Source organism: Hippocampus zosterae, chromosome 15 (assembly GCF_025434085.1).
Source record: "Hippocampus zosterae strain Florida chromosome 15, ASM2543408v3, whole genome shotgun sequence".
Lineage (NCBI taxonomy): Eukaryota > Metazoa > Chordata > Actinopteri > Syngnathiformes > Syngnathidae > Hippocampus > Hippocampus zosterae.
The window spans coordinates 8,542,289-8,558,333 of record NC_067465.1 but is presented as its reverse complement, the minus strand read 5'-3'; the positions used below and the strand labels follow the sequence as shown (position 1 = coordinate 8,558,333).

The following is a 16,045-nucleotide window of genomic DNA, read 5'->3' as shown; positions in this document are numbered from 1 at the left end:
AAGTGTGTAACTGGGATGTGGCTATGTTCAAAATTAACCAGTACGTTCACACTCACGTCAATTGCATTTCGAAGCTTATGGTTTGGGCCGATGAAACCGAGGTCAAACCTTTTGACCGTAATTTCAACCGGTATGTTTGGCACAAATATAACACTGCTCATGAACAAAAGAACACCATATCTATAGTCAGTGGCGGGCCGTGCATTTCAACCTTAGGCCTTCAGTGACGTCACATACCCTACCCAGCGTTTTTCCTTTCTGAATTCTGATTGTAATTTCTCCATTGCGGGAAAAAAATAATAATATCTTATCTTATATTATCTTACATTAACACAATATAGGCTCGTCGGGCAGCACTTAATTTCAGGAGCATTTAAAACCAACAAGTATGCATTCACAATTAAGAGCAGGAAACTACATTTACAGATATTGTCAAAAATAAAAAGATTTAAAAAATACTAAATAAAATGCCACCCAAATTACGCTGTGTGATCATAAACAAGTCTGCCCAATAAAATGTCGCCGTTTCATATAAGACACCAACCACACAATAACAAAACAAATTATTCTTTGAAAATAAAATTAACAGATCATTTGCATTTTGAGAATAGGCTATACAACAGCAAATAACTGAAAATGTTGAGCAGCTGAGATTGAACGAAGTTTAGTGCACGAAGCTGACTACAATGCGCCATTATAAATTGCAGGTGAGCTGATTTATTTGATACATTTTTGTATCTTTGTCATTTTATTTCGTGACTATTAATACTAACGAAATAAAATAACAAATAGAAATGTAAAATAAAATTCATTTACTCACCAATGTAGTGCCTGTTCACTGAGCTGGAGATATACGCGAGTGTCCCCAAACATTTTTAAACGCACCGTAGCTTGTAAGTGCCCAGCCGTGCTCGAATGCTTCCTTGCTGCCTTGGTAAAACAACTTAAATAATTGGGAAATCCAGTGGAAGGTCCGTCTTGAAAAGTGTGTGGAAAGTAGTCCTGCAACCAGATCAACGTCTTCTCCTTCGGCCATTTTGGGTCAAAATGCAGCAACAGCTCCCTCTAGCAGGCACTAATCGAATCACCGAACGCGCACGTCCAGTGTCGACGTAAACCCTTCGAGGTGGCCCTGGTACGCAGACTCGTGATCTGATTGGCTATTGCAAGCTGACTGTGCCCGTTCATTTACAGCGCACAGGGGCCTGCTGAAGGTTTAGTTTACCTGGAAACACAAGCTATCTGAAATATGATTGGTTAAACCTCTACCATAATAAATACGTTATTTATCGAGTGGCTTTCAATGTTATTTTAAATACAAACTAACTGGAAATAATACGACGTAAAGAATACAGAGAATAATTTTGTTGACATATTTATGAAAATAAAATAACAAATTAAATTTTATTCTCAGAAAAGTAAATTTATTAAATTTACTTTTCTGATAATAAAAGTAAATTTAATAAATGTACTTTTCTGTTATTTTAGAATTTTAGAAAATTTTAGTTTATTTCGTTAGTATTAATGGTCACAAAATAAAATGACAAAGATACAAAAATGTATCAAATGAGAATTTCTATTCAAAATACCGGTAGTAGTCAGTATTAGCGCAAAACCTTCAGAATTCTGCTGCAAAGCACAGAAAAAAATGTCCGGAACTGCCTACTTGAACAGCGAAACTTTATTTGGGCTTAATCAGATGCACTTTAAAAGGTAGTAGGGATGTACCGACTTACGTTGAACGTGAGTTTGAATGCGGTTTGGTTAATTATGTACACAGCCACATGCTCAGTGATCAGAGGGTGTGCACACTTTTGCAACCACGACCCCCCCCAAACCTTTACAGCTGTTGAAGAGATTTTTTTTCTATTGAGTTTTTCAAGTACTGTGTCTCATTACACATCATAAAAACTTGAAATTTGCAAACAGGTGCTTACATCCAATGTACGAGGCATCAGCAATAATAAAATAAAACATTCCACTTTTGTTTATCACTTTGGCTATTTAATGGGAATTAATTGGGGCCTTATTTTGCAGCACATGCATAGAATTAGACATTTGTGGTGCACGTCGCAGTGTTTATTTGGCATTCGTCATACAGCTGTAAATACAACACTTTTTCAACAGCTTTGGGGAAAAAAACAAATATACGTAACAAAAGACACACCTGCTCTTTTGATTCGTTCAATAACCTTGCCATATACATAAAAGTCAAATCTAAGAACTCAGGAACACAATAACTAAGAAACCATTCAGAGCTAACCTTCATGAATGACATGGATGTGTGTCTTGACTAAAAGAAGCACACCCAGATCAAGTTCAGGGTCAAAACAAGATGCAAAATATTATGATTGATTTGTGTTCTTTGTTCTAAAATATTTGATATTCATTAAAACAACAAAGCATCTCAAACTGCTAGCGTGAGGTAAGTCCTGGTAGCGAATCTGGAGGCCTTCTTTTAGGCCACTAATTGGCGGACGTGTGACATTTTGGTATTCAAAATCCTCCTTGTGCAGTTTGTAATCAGCCATTTCAAAGTCGCCTCACATCATTTACAAAGTACAACAGCACTCAAGTCTTTCGTGGAAATGTGGGTCTTTAGAGAGGTATTTTTTATGTAAACACAGAAACACAACAAGGAGCTAACAGAGAAAACAACACTTTGATATTTAAAGGAATTACTTACACAAACGATGACACAACTTAGAAGCGCTCCAAAACATTAAAACATGCAAAGGGAAATCAAAGTTGGCCTTAATATATTTACACACAAAAAGTTCCAACACGTAGTCAATGTGGGCCCTATTTTCGTGTAAGAACGAGCGAATCTTCATTTTTGTACCAATGCAAGTCTTGTTTAACGTGTCTGTGAATTTGGTAGACAGCGCTACGCCTGAGTAGGTATTACGGCATATTTTATTGCACGCTCCCCGCGCATCTGGCAATTTGGTGACCAAAAGGAGACTAGATTTTAGACAAGCTAAAAGCTGGTCTATGTTGTGGCGCAGGTAGTGTAATGTAATTTTGGAGCATTTGATCAAGGCACAGCCAGATATATTCTAAACTCCGCAGGTACTGTATGTGTGGTGGATGCCATTGGATGATCATTCAGAAACAGCATGGGGCAATCCCTTTGAATTACTGTCGAATCAATTCACTGAAAGGATTAACATGACCGTCTTTAAAATATTTTAAATCTGACCACACAGTATAATTCTGGTTACGCACATGGACACGCGATAGAGAGTGCAAGGTGGTCTCCAATTGCCCATGTCACATGCATGGTCGACGACTTCATCCGCAAGAAGAGATCTTGCAGTTTAAAATCATACTTTGTGTGCTCCAAACTCATGCACGAATGCTAGCGGGTCAATTTCTGTTTCCGCAATGTCAAGGATTGTGTGTGACTCGACTCCCTTAACTTAAGTCATCTGCATTCCCTCCCACAACGGCGCCAACATCCTCTTCCAAAACAGTTTAAGGTAGACTTGCGCTGGGCACGAAAATAGAGCCTTTAGTGTTTGTAATAAAGTTGTTAATGCCACTCATTAAAAGCTAATCGTTGAGATTTCTCGTTCAGAAGAGCTCGCTCCAACTTTGAATATGTGCAATTCTGGAAAAGAAGCAACAAAGATCAATGTGTAAGATGCTTGTACGAGTCCTAAATTTATACCTAATAACAAGGCGGTTGTCAGAAAAAAGGCGGTTTCTGGTGTGGAACGTTTACTTTTTTTTTTCAGATGAAAGCATTCTGATGTTAAATGAGGTATTAGTCTCTTGTAACTGCTGGAGAATAAAGCAATCATGAGCCCTGGGGAACAAAATCACTGACCAGCTAACGTTCAAGCAGACACAAGAGTCATGTTCTCTGTTTTTGTGCATCAATCCGAGGATGAACTTTGGTGAATTTTCCTTGGTTTTTCTTCATTTTTTTTTTCAGTGTCAAACATTTCGCGCTCCCCGCCCAAATTATTTCCAAGTATTCCATCGAGCAGAGGCCTGCAGAGAACAGTGTGCTCTGGTCATCAGTACCATCCTTATTGGTGATGCTGCATTATCAAGTTCTCGGCAACGCCAACAAAAAGGGTCACGGATGGAAAATTATTCCCATCACATAGGCACATAGGGCCAGCTGATGGAGCTTCCGGAGAGCTGCATGTCTCGGATGAGCGTCTCAATTGGGGTCTTCCCCACCAGGCGCATGAAAAAGAGTTGGGAGATGAGGCTGGCGGGTACGGCGCGTAGAGCGGGGAGGCGGAGGAGCAGCCGGCCAAAACGCTGAGGTTGACTCGGGTACTGCATCCTCTCGTACTCGGTCAGAGCCACCTGAGCCTTCTCCTGTAGAGACTCCACATGGACTGCATCCGTCAGACCACAGGCATCTAGGACAGAGAGAAAGAGGGGAGGAGGGACTTATTTCGTGGTGTGGGCAGGTTACATAAAGAGTCGTGTAGAACCGTAGAGGGCTCAATGTTTGAACGCTGCTGAGCAGAATACATTCAATCAATGTTGGGACTAAATTATTACAAGCGGTGGGCCGTCAGGGTCCAAGGCGAAAAGAAAGAGCAGAACAGTCACTTGGATGATTAGATTTCTTCCACTTTTGTGACACCTCCAACTATAAAATAATAAAAACAAAGGTGAGAAAGGGCTTCTCAGGCAAAATAAGAATATATTTACAGCTATGTAATGAAGAAATGTGCCATGAGCGATGCTGGCTGACTCACTCACGGGTGGCTGTTTTTGTTTTGTTTTTTTGGTATGGCATTCGCCATTCGCTCCATTAACTCTGTCATCTTTTCTCACAATCGTGAACCACACTTTCTGCTACCTATTGTGACATTTACTCTGTTAATATGTAACAATACATATACATATTCAGTTTAAGTGTGAGGTACTTAAATGATTTCTTTCTGTCAGAAAAAAAATGACAAGCAGAGATTCACAAAAAGTTGTGCTGATCTCAAAGCCACTGCAATGCACCATCCATAAGGATCTTTTCGTCATTACAGTGGCTTGAAACCTGAAAACTTGAAACCTGGATGAGACCCTCCTCCATGTCTAGTTATGTTGAAAAACATGATATACATGACGAATACATTCGTTGGTGGCAATAAACAGTTGCATTCCATTTGATTACTAAAAATGCCCACGGCGATGAATGAGTTCAACGCTGTATCGCTAAACGGATTCCCGGAGCAAGCAGTAATAATATATGTAAATGGGTAGATATTAATCCCATGATGTTAAGTAAATGAAAATCTGTCTGTCTATCCATCTATTCATCCTAAATCCCCGCCACTGTGCCTGATTAGATGTACCTAATAAAGTACTATAATCATCCAGTAGGTGGCAGAAGTGTTTCTTTAAGTCCCGGCATGGTGCTCCAGTCCATTTAACGCAGAAAAACAAATGAAGGACTGTCACCTGGTGAGAACAGTGCGATGGCTTTGAGACAGCTGTACTCTGCGGAGTCCACCTGCAGTCGGGTCAGCTTTTCCACCTGGTCCTGGAACACCCTCACCTGGTCCATGAAGGACACCACACGTTCCGCCGACATGGGCGACGAGTGGAAGCCCGCCGCTGCCAACAAGGGCGCCATGTGAAGCGGCAAGGCCGACTGGGCCGCATTGAGGATGAACAGCTCGCTCCAGCTCAGCCGCAGCAGGGCCACCTAGGGGTTTGCGTTGGCATGTTACTCAGAAAACCTTCGCTGCGTTTTCATTTTTTTTTTTTTTACAGTAAATGACAAGAAAATATTAATAAATTTGGTCAAATGATAAGTACTTCCATTCATACTGAAAAAAAATAATCGTACACCCCTAATTAAGCCACAGTGGAGAATTTCCCGCAGCGCAGCAAGGACAATAATGAAAATTCAGCAACAGCTAGTTGAGCCTCTTCTACGCAGACCTGTGCAGCATTTTTTTCTCTCAATACAATACTGGTGTTAAAATAGAAGCCCGTAGTCAATGACAAAAGGTGGATAAGATACACGGGCGATGTGTAATTTCATGCCATCAAGTGAAAGAGCATTTACATGTTCTGCCTGTCACTATGTGTCACTGACACACCCAAATAATCATTTTCTCAAGTGAAATTGATTAATTTCCTGCTGCGACACATTGGTTGGGAATCACCGGTGTATTCATCTTTTCAATTAAGCTTAAAAATGGATCGTGTGAGTTAAGTTTTACGAACCTGATCAGACACTGGCAGATCAGGAAAATAAGGGATGTTTCTGGCCCATTCCACTGTACTGAAGAGAAGCCGGGCGGCCAGTTCGCAGATGTTATCAATGCCCATGGAATTATCGGGACCGGCCTGCTGGTTGTATTGGTGCCCGTAGCGGCTGTTGGGGTACGGCTCGGCCCTTAACAGCTGGGAGATGAGCTCGGAAACCGGTTGACCGCCGCTCCCTCCATTGTTGTTGTTGTTGTTGTAGAATTCGCCGCCTCCCAGGCCGCTGGCGCCACCTATAGGCGTGAGGGTCGGGCTGAGACTAGGCTGCGGTGGGATGCGGCCGCGTTGAACTGCTGTAGTTAGGTTGGGGGAGCAAGGGGGAAGGGTGTAACAGGGAAGGGGGGTTGACAGACACACAGTTGGGCAGATAAAAATGAAGGGGGGCGGTGTGGAGGAGGGATTTGGGAAAGAAAACGGAGGGGGAAAAAAATTAAAACTGGGTTCAACTGGCAGTATATGTCAGGTTACAGGGGTTGAGCCGATTAGCCGGCTTTTCTTCAACACCGAGGGACGCAAATTAGCCCCCCTGAATCCGAGTATTTTTATTTTCGTCACTGCTGGATAAAGGTTATCAAGAGAATGATATGATGGTTTCACTGTGACCATGTTACACCTGTCTACATAGCAACTGAATGCAGCAGCTGAATCCCTATAGACACAAGAAAGCTGCTCCGTGGATGACCCTGAACTCCGACCTCCCAGTGGACGCACCCAAGCAAAGACAAGTGCTACACAGGGAGCAATAATATGTCTCATTAACTTGTTTTATGTTCTGTTCACAGACAGGTCAGATATTATACGCTCTGAAGACATCTGATTTAGTTTTTCATGGTTTTTCTTCTCGCAAAATGTTTTTGAACATTTTTGAAGCTGACAAAAAAACTGTTTGGTAATGTCAAGCGAATGACATTGAATCACCCCGCAAAAAAAAAAAACAACAACAACAACAACAAACGAATTCGCTATGTGCGCACTCACTTGCAAATGTTCACTGCTCAGTGAGATACGGGCTTTAACGAGGAACTTGAACAAAAACAACTGTGCTGAAAACAAATTTGTAAAAAATGTTACTAAAAATGGAAATAATAATGAGAATATGTTGATGAGAATTTGTTGATGTCAATGAACTTAAATTTAAAAAAAAACACTATTGAATGAAATTACATCTTAACAAGCAACCCCAACAATGGATCAATTGAGGGTCACCACACGGACTGAATTTCTCGTATTGGATTGCGCTTAAAGGGTTTGTCCAGCCCTCCCCACTGGCTTAAGGCTAAAGGACTTGGGTGTCTTAGCAAACCACTTATCACTGTTAGCATGACACATACTAGATTAAGGGCTGCTAGTACATACCATTGATTGCACACACACAAACAGTTTACTGAGCTACGATAGGGCCGATATAGACAAATGTGCCATTATGAAAATAAATAAACAAACAAGCTGAAACAGGATTGCAGGATCTAACTGGCATTCACATTTCGAACAGAAATAACCCGAATGGTGGCTTATCAATTAAAACATAAATAAATAAATAAGAGTTACCTTCTTTGCGCATGCCCACTCGGAAACACTTCTTGAGGCGGCAGTACTGGCATTGGTTGCGATGGTGCTGATCAATCTGACACTCTCTATTAGACCTAAAACAAACAAAAAAGGTCATTCTTGAGGCTAATTATAGGCCATCAAGTACTTTTCATACTGTAGAATGAGATGCAAGTGAAGTCCTCTGACTTTGGTTTGTAAATATAATTCTGGTTTCTCGCTGACGGTTCACTTTATAGAATTTGTACAATACAATCCTGAATGATTTGTTCATTCATGACAAAAATGGGCGGCCCGGTAGTCCAGTGGTTAGCACGTCGGCTTCACAGTGCAGAGGTACCGGGTTCGATTCCAGCTCCGGCCTCCCTGTGTGGAGTTTGCATGTTCTCCCCGGGCCTGCGTGGGTTTTCTCCGGGTGCTCCGGTTTCCTCCCACATTCCAAAAATATGCAAGGCAGGCTGATTGAACACTCTAAATTGTCCCTAGGTGTGAGTGTGAGCGTGGATGGTTGTTCGTCATTGTGTGCCCTGCGATTGGCTGGCAACCGATTCAGGGTGTCCCCCGCCTACTGCCCGGAGACGGCTGGGATGGGCTCCAGCACCCCCCGCGACCCTAGTGAGGATCAAGCGGTACGGAAGATGAATGAATGAATGAATGACAAAAATGCAAATACAATGTACAACATTTAAAACATGCAATCCAATGAAACATAAAAGGAAGCTTGTAGAACCTGTAGAAAGCTATTTTTGTTACTTTTCATGTCGACATGACATTTCAGTAACTTGAACAATAGTTGAACAAACGATTATTCTCGACTTCTGATTTCAAAACTAGGAATCCATCAATTTGTTGTGTACTGTGTAAGTAATAATATGAGGAACTCATTAAACATTTATATGGTTTAACAGCCATAACAGCCCTCCAAGGGAAAATGTAAAAATAAGTTTGACACCCCGAATCTACAGTATGACAACAGTTCACCTGCAGAGAGAAATACTTGTGTTTAACGTCATTTAGTCAGTTTGACAAATGGTGACGAAACTACAAAAATGTCGGCTCGTTTTCACACAGCACACGTTTCCCATCGTGCCCCTCTCACCTGCACGTGTAACTGAGGTTCCGCCGTACACTTCTCTTGAAGAAGCTTTTACAGCCTTCGCAGGTGAACACGCCGTAATGTTTCCCACTCGACTTGTCCCCGCACACCACACAGTCCAACACGCAGGCCTTGTCGTCCTCCCCGGCCTCCATGTCGCTGCCCCCCGCCTGAGGAGAGCCGTCCTCATCCTCCCGCTTCAGGTAGCCCTTTTCGCCTAGCCCGTTGGTGCCGCCATTGGGATCTCCCCAGCCCCCACTCACCATGGCCATCGCTTGGTTACCGAACCACCGAAGAAAAAAACCGCCACTGTCAGGCAGCCAAGAATTGTCAAGGTAACATGAATATTAGCAGAACGCTTCTTTGATGCTTAGGAAGCCTTATAAAAATTATAAAATAAAATAAATAAAGCCACCGGGGGAAAAAATATCCACGGGTTTTGAAAGGAGATAGTCATGAGACGGGGGAGAAAACAGAAGAGAGGCAGAAAAAAAACAAGAGCAGTCTCCTCCCACTGCACTATGACCTGGAAATAGTCTGCGTGGTGTAACTTTTCAATTTTTAGCTTTGCGCTGTCTCAAAAATGTCAATGTCTTGTTCCACCCGGGAGGCTGGCTCAGCTTTCGTCAAATCCAGACGGACGGTCCTCTTCACTGTAAACACTGAGTCTACTAGCGACTGTGGAGAGATGGGGAAAGCTCTTGTTAATGGCATGAGGTGATAAATGGAGCACGAAGACACAAACATAAACCGAGACGCAGACATGGCCAGCTCAGTCTTTCTAGCTAATGGCTGAAACAGGGCTTGAGTGCGGCATAAGACTGGGGAGGCTTTAACATTGTATCCCCTCTTCCCCATACCATTGCCCCCCCCCCCCACACCCTTTATAAATCATTCAATGCTCACCTCCGATTGAACATGAATATGTCCGTCGCTATAAATCCTCTCCCTCTAGATCTTCCCGTCCACCATCCAGAGAGCGAGCGCAGCTTTCCTACTCTGCTGTAATCCTCTCAGCGGCACCATCATGACCCACAAAGTGAAGCCATACTACGTCATTTGCTCCAATGGCTGGAGGCTTCTCCTCAAGGCGCCACCAAAAAGAAAAAAACACATCTGGGCCGTCAAGTTGACCTCCAAAATACACCCGCATACGCGCAGACAGACACACACACACACACACACATTCACGAGGTAGTGTGCGCTCAACACCCTCAGTCCTGTCCTGTCCTTTCCTTCTTCCTTCCCAAAAACCTTAACTGTGCTCCGAGCTTCTCGTTTGCAAGCCTTTTGTTGGTGCTTGGCCACCAAGAACTAATGATGTGTGGCCGAGCTGCTGCTTTTCATCTGTGTGTGCCTGCGTGTGCATGTGCGAGCGCCTTCCCCCGTGGCAAGAGGTGGGGGAGGCAGGCAAGGGTGCACTTACTTTCTCTCTTTGCGGGCATCTGCACATCCAGTTCGCATTCAAGAGGAAATCCAAAGCCACAGACAAGTTGGATCGCTGTCTACGTTTTTATTTTTTCCCTACTCTTGTTTCCTCCTCGAGCCTATTTGTATGTTTGACACGGAAAGATAAAGCAAAGCTAGTGAGAGAGGGAGAGAGGCATAGGAAGGGAGGGAGGTGGAGTGTGTGCAGAGGGGGAGGTGTGTGTATGTGTGCGTGCGTGTATGTGTGTGTGTGTGTGTGTTTTGAGGGATTTGACACTACTATTCAAGCCCAGTGGTTGCCATGGCGCTAGCTGCCTTATATGGCCATTGGAGTCAAAGAGCAAAAAAGACTGGGCTGTGTGCGGCAGTACACACACACACACTCACACATCCACACAGCAAGAATGTGGAGGATCTCTCTGCTGGGATGCAAAAAGCATGACCCCAAGGCCTTTCACAAAAAATAAATAAATACACACACAATACTAGATTACTCCCTGCTACAAATACAAGCAAGCTGGCCTTGTCTCCCGCAGAAAGATGTTCACTGTCAGCCCAATGGCAAAAATATGAACTTTGTTTATTTCACATAAGCGCTGAACCCTTCATACATCCCAACCCTCTACCTCCCCACTTCTCGTGTACTATTTTTGGATTCCTTATTGTGTCCCGAATAAAAGTTTAACGTTTTATGGTTGTTGCTCATTTCTCAGGCGCTTCATGGAGCACACAATGAGAGATCAAACAGACTTTGACACCACGACAACGGTAAAAATCCTGAGGTCAAAGGCGGATAATGAAGAGGAGAGCATGTAGAACAACCCCGGATAAGAGATAAGTCATGAATCTTTCCACCTACGCACAGACACCTTTTCCTAAAGCAAAACTAAGCATATCCCCTGGAGACCACAACACGTATGAGTGTGTGTGTTACACAGAACAATTGTCTTAGCGGCCTAGCCTTTGTGCAACTAATAGGTCATCGCAGGGGTGTGGGGGTGGTGGGGGAGATAGTGTATCTGAATTTGAATAAAAGTCCACTTAATTAGGCCAATGTTTGCGTAAGAATGACTTGCCTCCAGGGGGCAGTGTGATTCTCGCAGGCATTTAATAATAATAATAATAATACATTTTATTTATAAGCGCCTTTCAAGACACCGAAGGACACTTTATGAATAGACACAAAGAAGTACATCGTTGCTAAATTGCCACATTGTAACTTAATTTTGGCACAATGGAAAAAATATGGGCCTTTAAAAAAAAAATCTTTCTGTATTTCATTGCTGGTGCATTGTGTTTGCGAAACGCACACATCACACACCGGCAGGGCAGAATAGCATATGTTAGGCTGGTGAAGTGGTATTGGAGCATTTTTTCAGAGTAAGAGTACAGCTGTATAGAATCTAAACATATCTATCTTCCAATGTGTTGGTATTTTACCCTCTGAACATGACACTAATTGCCCCACGAATCTTTACTATCTATGTATTCAAAACCTATGTTGATTATTAATCCAAGGCAATACAACACCGCCGAAAATATCTCATAAATTTTAATGGTGAAGGTAAAAATATGTGTTGGGAGTGGCTCGATATAAGTTGCGCGGTTTCAGTTTTCAGACCTCTCTTGATGCAGGTCTGCACTCAAATACCACTGTACTGTGGTTATTGTCATTACAAGCGTCATGACAAGCGTAATCTGTACACAATGTTCCTTGCGCTAAATGTGAACCCAAAGCCCTGGACAAATAATGTGCACCATTTCAAAGCCATCAAATGTGGATGACTTTTAGCCAGGAAAAAGCTCTCCCGTGTCTGTCATTCCCCTTCTAGTGGGGGTGTGATGGATACCACTGGGGGGCCAGAAGTGACATGACCTTTGAACCAACTCGCTACTCGTGTTGAGGAGGCAAAAAATATTTCTGTCGACGTGCATGTTTAGTCAACACTTGCACAGAATGGCACACAGACAGCTGCAGCTGAAACTGTATTATCACAGCATAATGCATCAAGTCTTTTTTTCCCCCCTCAAGTTAATTTGTTTATGCTCTCAATCAAGTTTGCCTTGTATTTTCTTTCTGTCTGTGTTAAAATTATGATTGTGATGACATACAGTACATCATGCTCTGGTCTAAGTTAAAGGATTTAAGTATGCACCCTGTTTACATTTTGGTCTTCATATACCATGTCAATAATTTGAGTGCCTTCAAATATTTCTTTGAAGTCTTCTGAGAGCTCCAAGCTACAAACTTGTTGGACGTTTAACCTCATCATGTGGCATTTCGGGGCAGGCCAAGCCCTTCTCAAGCCAGTTATTGATTCACTTAACATTTGAGTTAACCTTTAAGGTCTGTATAGCGCACCCCCGCCACCCCCCTCCTCTTGCAAATGGAGACACACCCACCCACCACATGACTGGATGTCTTAAGTTCGGCCGGCTCTCTTCCCTTAAGCATCCACACATGTAATTCAATCTCAGGGTGTGTTGCTTTAACCACATCAACATATGGGAAGTAGGTCCTTTCTTAAAGTAATCACGAGGCGTCTGCGCATCCTCCACACAGGGATGCCGTTTTCATTACATCCCGATGCCGTCACTGTTTAGACTTGTCGTGACAGCTTCTCCCTGAGACCAGGGTGACCTGTGACCTTTGCAGAAAGAACAGGCCTAGAAACCAAAACAGAAGCCTTTTGTGCAGGTCAAAGGGAAAACATCTGCTGGGTCCAGGACACAGATAGAAGAGGGGGATTTACTGTTTGGCATTTACCGTATACCGTTTTGTCTTTTAAGTCGGCTCTAAAGAGCGTTATATCACACCATTCGCACCCAAATCCTTCTTTTTTCACCTGGTGTTATAATTCCAAGCACAGCCTCTTTGCATTACATGAAAAATTGATGTTTTAAAAAAAAACAGAATGCGGGAGACTTTCTTTGAAAGATGACTGCTGCTATGTCTTAACTGTACTCGCAGTTTGAAGCTAAACGCATCTAAACCGTAAACCCAAACGAAGCGGTGGAACTAGACATGATTGGACAATCCTGAACAAATTTGTCAGCGGATGATCTTCGCACAACTACCAACAATTGCGAACTTGCTAACAAGAAAAGGCTATTCACTAGCATTCGCGAAAAATATTTTGAAGCAGCACTTTGGATAATTTTTTTTTTGAACCACTAATAATATGGCACTTAATGGATAGAGAGTCTGCATAAAATCCCACATCACTTATGATGCAAGGCCCTAAACTAAGCCTTTTAGCATGGCGGCCTTTTCAGAAACAGTAATGGCCCCGTATATAGTATTCATGATATAAACTGAGAAGTTTCAGTTATTATTGCTTATTTAGCATTTTATTCGGTTTTGTTTAAGAAAAGGGGAATTGACTACATGTTGGCGTCAATGTCTGTAAGGTGTGTGCAAGGTGGTCCGAGACAGTGCCATTCTGGCCCAAGGCCAACGGGCCACCATCAACGTCGCACCCTGTGATGACAAAGGGCCATTGTTCAATCATGACACCAAAAATTTCTTTGCGACAACAAAAATTGTTTGCGACCATTAAAACCGCAACTGTCTGCCTAACTTAGCAAACTCGAACAAACCCTGAAAAAAGAAAAATAAATCAACATTCGGTACCTTTGCAAACCTTCACCGTTCGGTGGGTTTATTGAAACACTTTTGAAGCAGCTCCATGTAAATGGGCCAAAATCAGCAAATGACGTACAAGGTAAGAACATTTCCACACTAAAGTTCCTATTTATTAATTTAGCACGGTGTTGTTTATTTGTGTGTAAACACAGAGGCATGGGAAGTATTTTTCACTTTCCTTTGCACTCCTGCCCTGTCTCCCTTTCGTGCACAGTACAGAGTGCTCTTTCTTCAGACCAGTCACCTGGTGTAGCATGTGTCTGTGATATGAGTAACCGGAGCCTTCAGAGCAAGTTAAAAATTAGCCAAACCGCTTTGGAGGAATACCATGTGATCTCAATCTCTAGCATTCCGACACTTCCCTGTTTGTTGTCATTGTTATTCAAATGATATCAGTGAAATTGTGTGAATCTTACAAATATGTTAAGGAAGAACCATCCATCCATCTAATCTGCAAAATAAAATCATCTGGGACCAGATATTTTTTTTTAAACTGGATATACTGTAGCCAGATGATTTTATTTCATGCAGCCAGTCGACAAAATTAAATTAAGTTAATTCAGCAACAAAAAAAATGCCTTTGCAGCTTTGAAAAAACTACATCATCATTGTATTCTACTCTACCCGAATGAATGTGTTTGCCATCAATCAATAGTATCTCCCATTTTTATTCTTGTTATTTATTTTTTAATATCTTCCCATCTCTGTTTAATGTGACATAAGCAAATTCTATTAACTGTAGTTGTCGGAGAGCTCCACTGAGTGGCAGTGCAATCCGTGACTACTTACCAGCTGTATTTGACTATTGTGACAGTTTCTGGTCCACATTTTGATTCTGAACACTGTGGAACAAGAACATCAAAACATTGCATGAACATCAGTCCATTGGACAGTTCTGTCCTAAATATGGATATGTTTACAAGCTCATAATATTTGGAATTACACAATATCTAATTCAATTGAATAAAAATGGCGTATTACCTGGAAAATGATTTTCATATATCCACGGCCCATAACAGTTGTATAAAGACTTTAATAGTACTTAAGTATCCCTTCAAACAGTACTGGGGTGTTTACATTGTATTATGAATTCCACCCCACCTTCCCTCGTGAAGTCTAATTCACTCAATTTTAAATCACAGGATTTTACCAAGGATTATTTTTTTTTTACTTGTCTTAGTTTTGACTTGTACAATGGAATAATGGCAAATTAAAAAAAGAAAAGAAATATACACAGGGGGGGACACTGCAAATCTTCCCAAGTGTTTGATGCACACTGTGTCAGCCACCGATCCATGAATAGATCTTCAAAATGGGAGGAATTGCCCCACTCGACATCTTCCTGACTTTCTGTTTTCACGTGGGCATTAAAAACAAGCCACTTCAAATGAAATTATATCGACACAATGTTTATGTCTTGCATTTTCTAAAATATCCTGCGTTTGACGGGCGCCTTTTTTTTTTAATCTCCAACCTAGGACATTAGAAACATTTGGCCATCATCATCTCTATGAGTTACTGCTTCCTGTCAAGATGAGGTCTAGTACGTCAACAATGCCTGGCGGGGAAGAAAAAAAAAGTGGTGACTGTAACTGTCAAGCACTTACTTTTTAGTTGGAATTTGTGTGTGTGCACGCGTCCTGTGAGACAGAGGGCAGCTTACCCACGTCATCATGTTGGATTGAGACTCGACGCATCAAAGAGCCTCCCATACAGAACAACATGTGCCATTGTCCTCCCGGCGGCTGTGCACCGGAAAAACTGTTCATGATCCCATAAAAATGTTTTTGGCACACGGACAAGGGCATGTTTCGCACAGTGAGATAGATTGCTTTGTTAAGAGATAAGAAACTTGAAGGTGTCTTCTACAGAATGGCAATATTTGTATCGGTTTGTCCGATAGAAGCATTTCATGATTAGAAGCCAAATTGTGAAGCTAATTAAAAGGCGCAAGATATTGCATTTGTGATTAAAATAAGTATATAAACAACAGTGTATATAGTGTACATAAATGCATAGAGGTCAAGGGTGACATCCCAGAAAGACGGGCCACCCTGTGCAATAGGTTGAGAGTGATGATGGGA

The 16,045-nt window shown here is 42.1% G+C and overlaps 1 protein-coding gene and 1 long non-coding RNA gene across 4 annotated transcripts in view; both read right to left on the bottom strand.

Moving 5' to 3' along the window:
• Positions 1-935, bottom strand: part of LOC127616431 (uncharacterized) — a 109,978-nt gene extending 109,043 nt beyond the window's left edge. Inside the window, exon 1 of the long non-coding RNA XR_007967114.1 lies at positions 358-935. This is a non-coding gene — a long non-coding RNA (uncharacterized LOC127616431). The remainder of the gene's footprint in view (positions 1-357) is intronic.
• A 1,047-nt stretch (positions 936-1,982) lies between these two features.
• nr2f6a (nuclear receptor subfamily 2, group F, member 6a) lies at positions 1,983-10,513 on the bottom strand. Of its 3 annotated transcripts, none has more exons than XM_052087996.1 (6): positions 10,314-10,513; positions 8,891-9,565; positions 7,792-7,886; positions 6,202-6,536; positions 5,428-5,674; positions 1,983-4,382 (listed from the first exon to the last, which is right to left on the bottom strand). In XM_052087996.1, the coding sequence occupies exons 2-6, from the start codon at positions 9,157-9,159 to the stop codon at positions 4,111-4,113; spliced, it is 1,218 nt and encodes a 405-aa protein (XP_051943956.1). In that variant the 5' UTR covers positions 9,160-9,565; positions 10,314-10,513; the 3' UTR covers positions 1,983-4,110. The 3 variants fall into 3 exon arrangements, with proteins under 3 accessions (XP_051943956.1, XP_051943955.1, XP_051943957.1); XM_052087995.1 differs by lacking the exon at positions 10,314-10,513 and adding an exon at positions 9,794-10,307; XM_052087997.1 differs by lacking the exon at positions 10,314-10,513 and adding an exon at positions 9,794-10,307 and having other exon boundaries at positions 6,202-6,533.
• Positions 10,514-16,045: the final 5,532 nt, after the last annotated feature.